The following is a 1,606-nucleotide window of genomic DNA, read 5'->3' on the forward strand; positions in this document are numbered from 1 at the left end:
AAAAAAAAAAAAAAAAGTTTGCATTTTGTCCTGGCCTGTGCCAGGCACACTTCCCCTGGTGGCTGCCCTGCTCTGGGGTCACAGTTCTTGGTCCGCCTGCAGAATCTCCTGGATCTTGGTGAGAATGTTGAGCTTCCCCTCCAGCTCCTGAGCTCGCTTCTTCAGCTCCTCAGCTAACTCTGACTTTGCCCCCTCTTGCAAGTGCTTTGACTCGTATACAAGGCTGACCACATCCAGCACAAGCAAGATGCCTCCAGTGGCCACACCCAGAGCCTTGTTTCCTCTGCTCATTTCCAGGGCGGGGATTTCAGTAACTCTCTCCACCTCTTCATCGCTTTCAGCTGAGATTCCAATGATCTCAAGGGGTCTGGCAGATGGTACCAATTGAGAGTTGGCTCTGGCTTCTCTGATGGCACGGATGTCCTTCCCACTGCCTTGTATGACTTGGTAAGAATTGTCAGCTAAGGAAAGAAAGTTGGGTGTGTTCTCACTCATTAATTCCTTCATCACTTTCGCTACATCAGGGTCTCTTTGGTCTAAGTTTCCGGCTTGGCGTTGTACTGACAACTTCTTTGCTTGTTCCACGATACTGCTGGTAATCCGGTCACAGCGGCCACTATTCCTGCCCCCATCCCAGTTTCTGAGAGCACAAGGCTGACTCCATCTGTGAGGGGTGCCAGACCCAGGCTGAGGAGGGTCAGGATGTCAGAGATAACGCCGGCAGTGCTGGACACCACGTTGGTGATGGTGGTGCCTCTGTGGACCTGCTCAACCCCGTCTGCAAGGATATAGAGCTTTATTATGTGATCCTGAAGGTCCCTTTTCAAGTGAGGAAACTCTTTCAAAAACCACTTTCTGTGCTGCTGGTCTTTATCTTGCCAGTTTTTGTCCTTCCTGGTCACGTGTTCTGCAAGCTTGTTCAGAGCTTTACGGAAATCATCTGTCTCATCCCTGCACAAGGAAAGGTTAAAGGATTAAGAAATGCAGTTTCCCTGTCTGTGAAATGAGCTCCATGCAATCTCTATCCTGTGTAAATTGCAGAGCTTTCACTATCATCAAATAGAAACAAATTTTACAAATGAAGAGACTTTAAGCTCAAATATGTTTTGTTCATCATAAATACCCCTCAGTACTTATTCCATATGGAAATAAATATCTTAAAGGCATCTCAGATGCTCTTTCGTGGTAGGTGTTTGATAAAGATGCCTCCTCACTCAAGGGCAGGTCAACACTGTGACTGCCAAAGTGTTTGGAGAGGGGAAAACTCTGCAGATGAACAAAGAACAGTGAGAGTGGGACAAAGACACCTTATTCCCAGGATGGCAGCAAAGTGAAGCATGAACTTTTCCCAAAGAGAGACCTTCCCTTTGTCCTCAGCTCCTGGGTCCAGGCTCTTGGAGTGTCCTGCCTGGTAGGAACATCTTTATTTCCCTGATGATTTGGCCATGGGACAGTATAGCAATGTGACGGATGATGGAGTTTGGCGCTATTTGGTATCTTTTCTGACCTGCAGAGGACATGTGTACTAAAGGGGTTAGACCTCAGGGAGGGACTGGAGACTCCAGGTCAGCCATGAGGGCAGCTTGTGATCCAGCCCCAGCAAATA

General features: G+C 48.0%; 2 protein-coding genes across 4 annotated transcripts in view; both read right to left on the reverse strand.

Annotated features, from left to right (window-relative positions):
- APOL1 (apolipoprotein L, 1) overlaps positions 1-1,606 on the reverse strand; it is a 43,971-nt gene that overhangs the window by 29,156 nt on the left and 13,209 nt on the right. The gene's annotated exons all lie outside the window — the stretch shown is intronic.
- Positions 3-1,606, reverse strand: part of LOC105539036 (apolipoprotein L2-like) — a gene marked incomplete at its 5' end in the record, with an annotated part of 8,079 nt that continues 6,475 nt past the window's right edge. Inside the window, 2 exon segments of the mRNA XM_011979141.1 lie at positions 3-599; positions 602-951. Of these exon segments, the coding sequence (XP_011834531.1) occupies positions 79-599; positions 602-951 (871 nt within the window).

The sequence above is a fragment of the Mandrillus leucophaeus genome, unplaced genomic scaffold (genome assembly GCF_000951045.1).
Source record: "Mandrillus leucophaeus isolate KB7577 unplaced genomic scaffold, Mleu.le_1.0 Scaffold2, whole genome shotgun sequence".
Classification (NCBI taxonomy): domain Eukaryota; kingdom Metazoa; phylum Chordata; class Mammalia; order Primates; family Cercopithecidae; genus Mandrillus; species Mandrillus leucophaeus.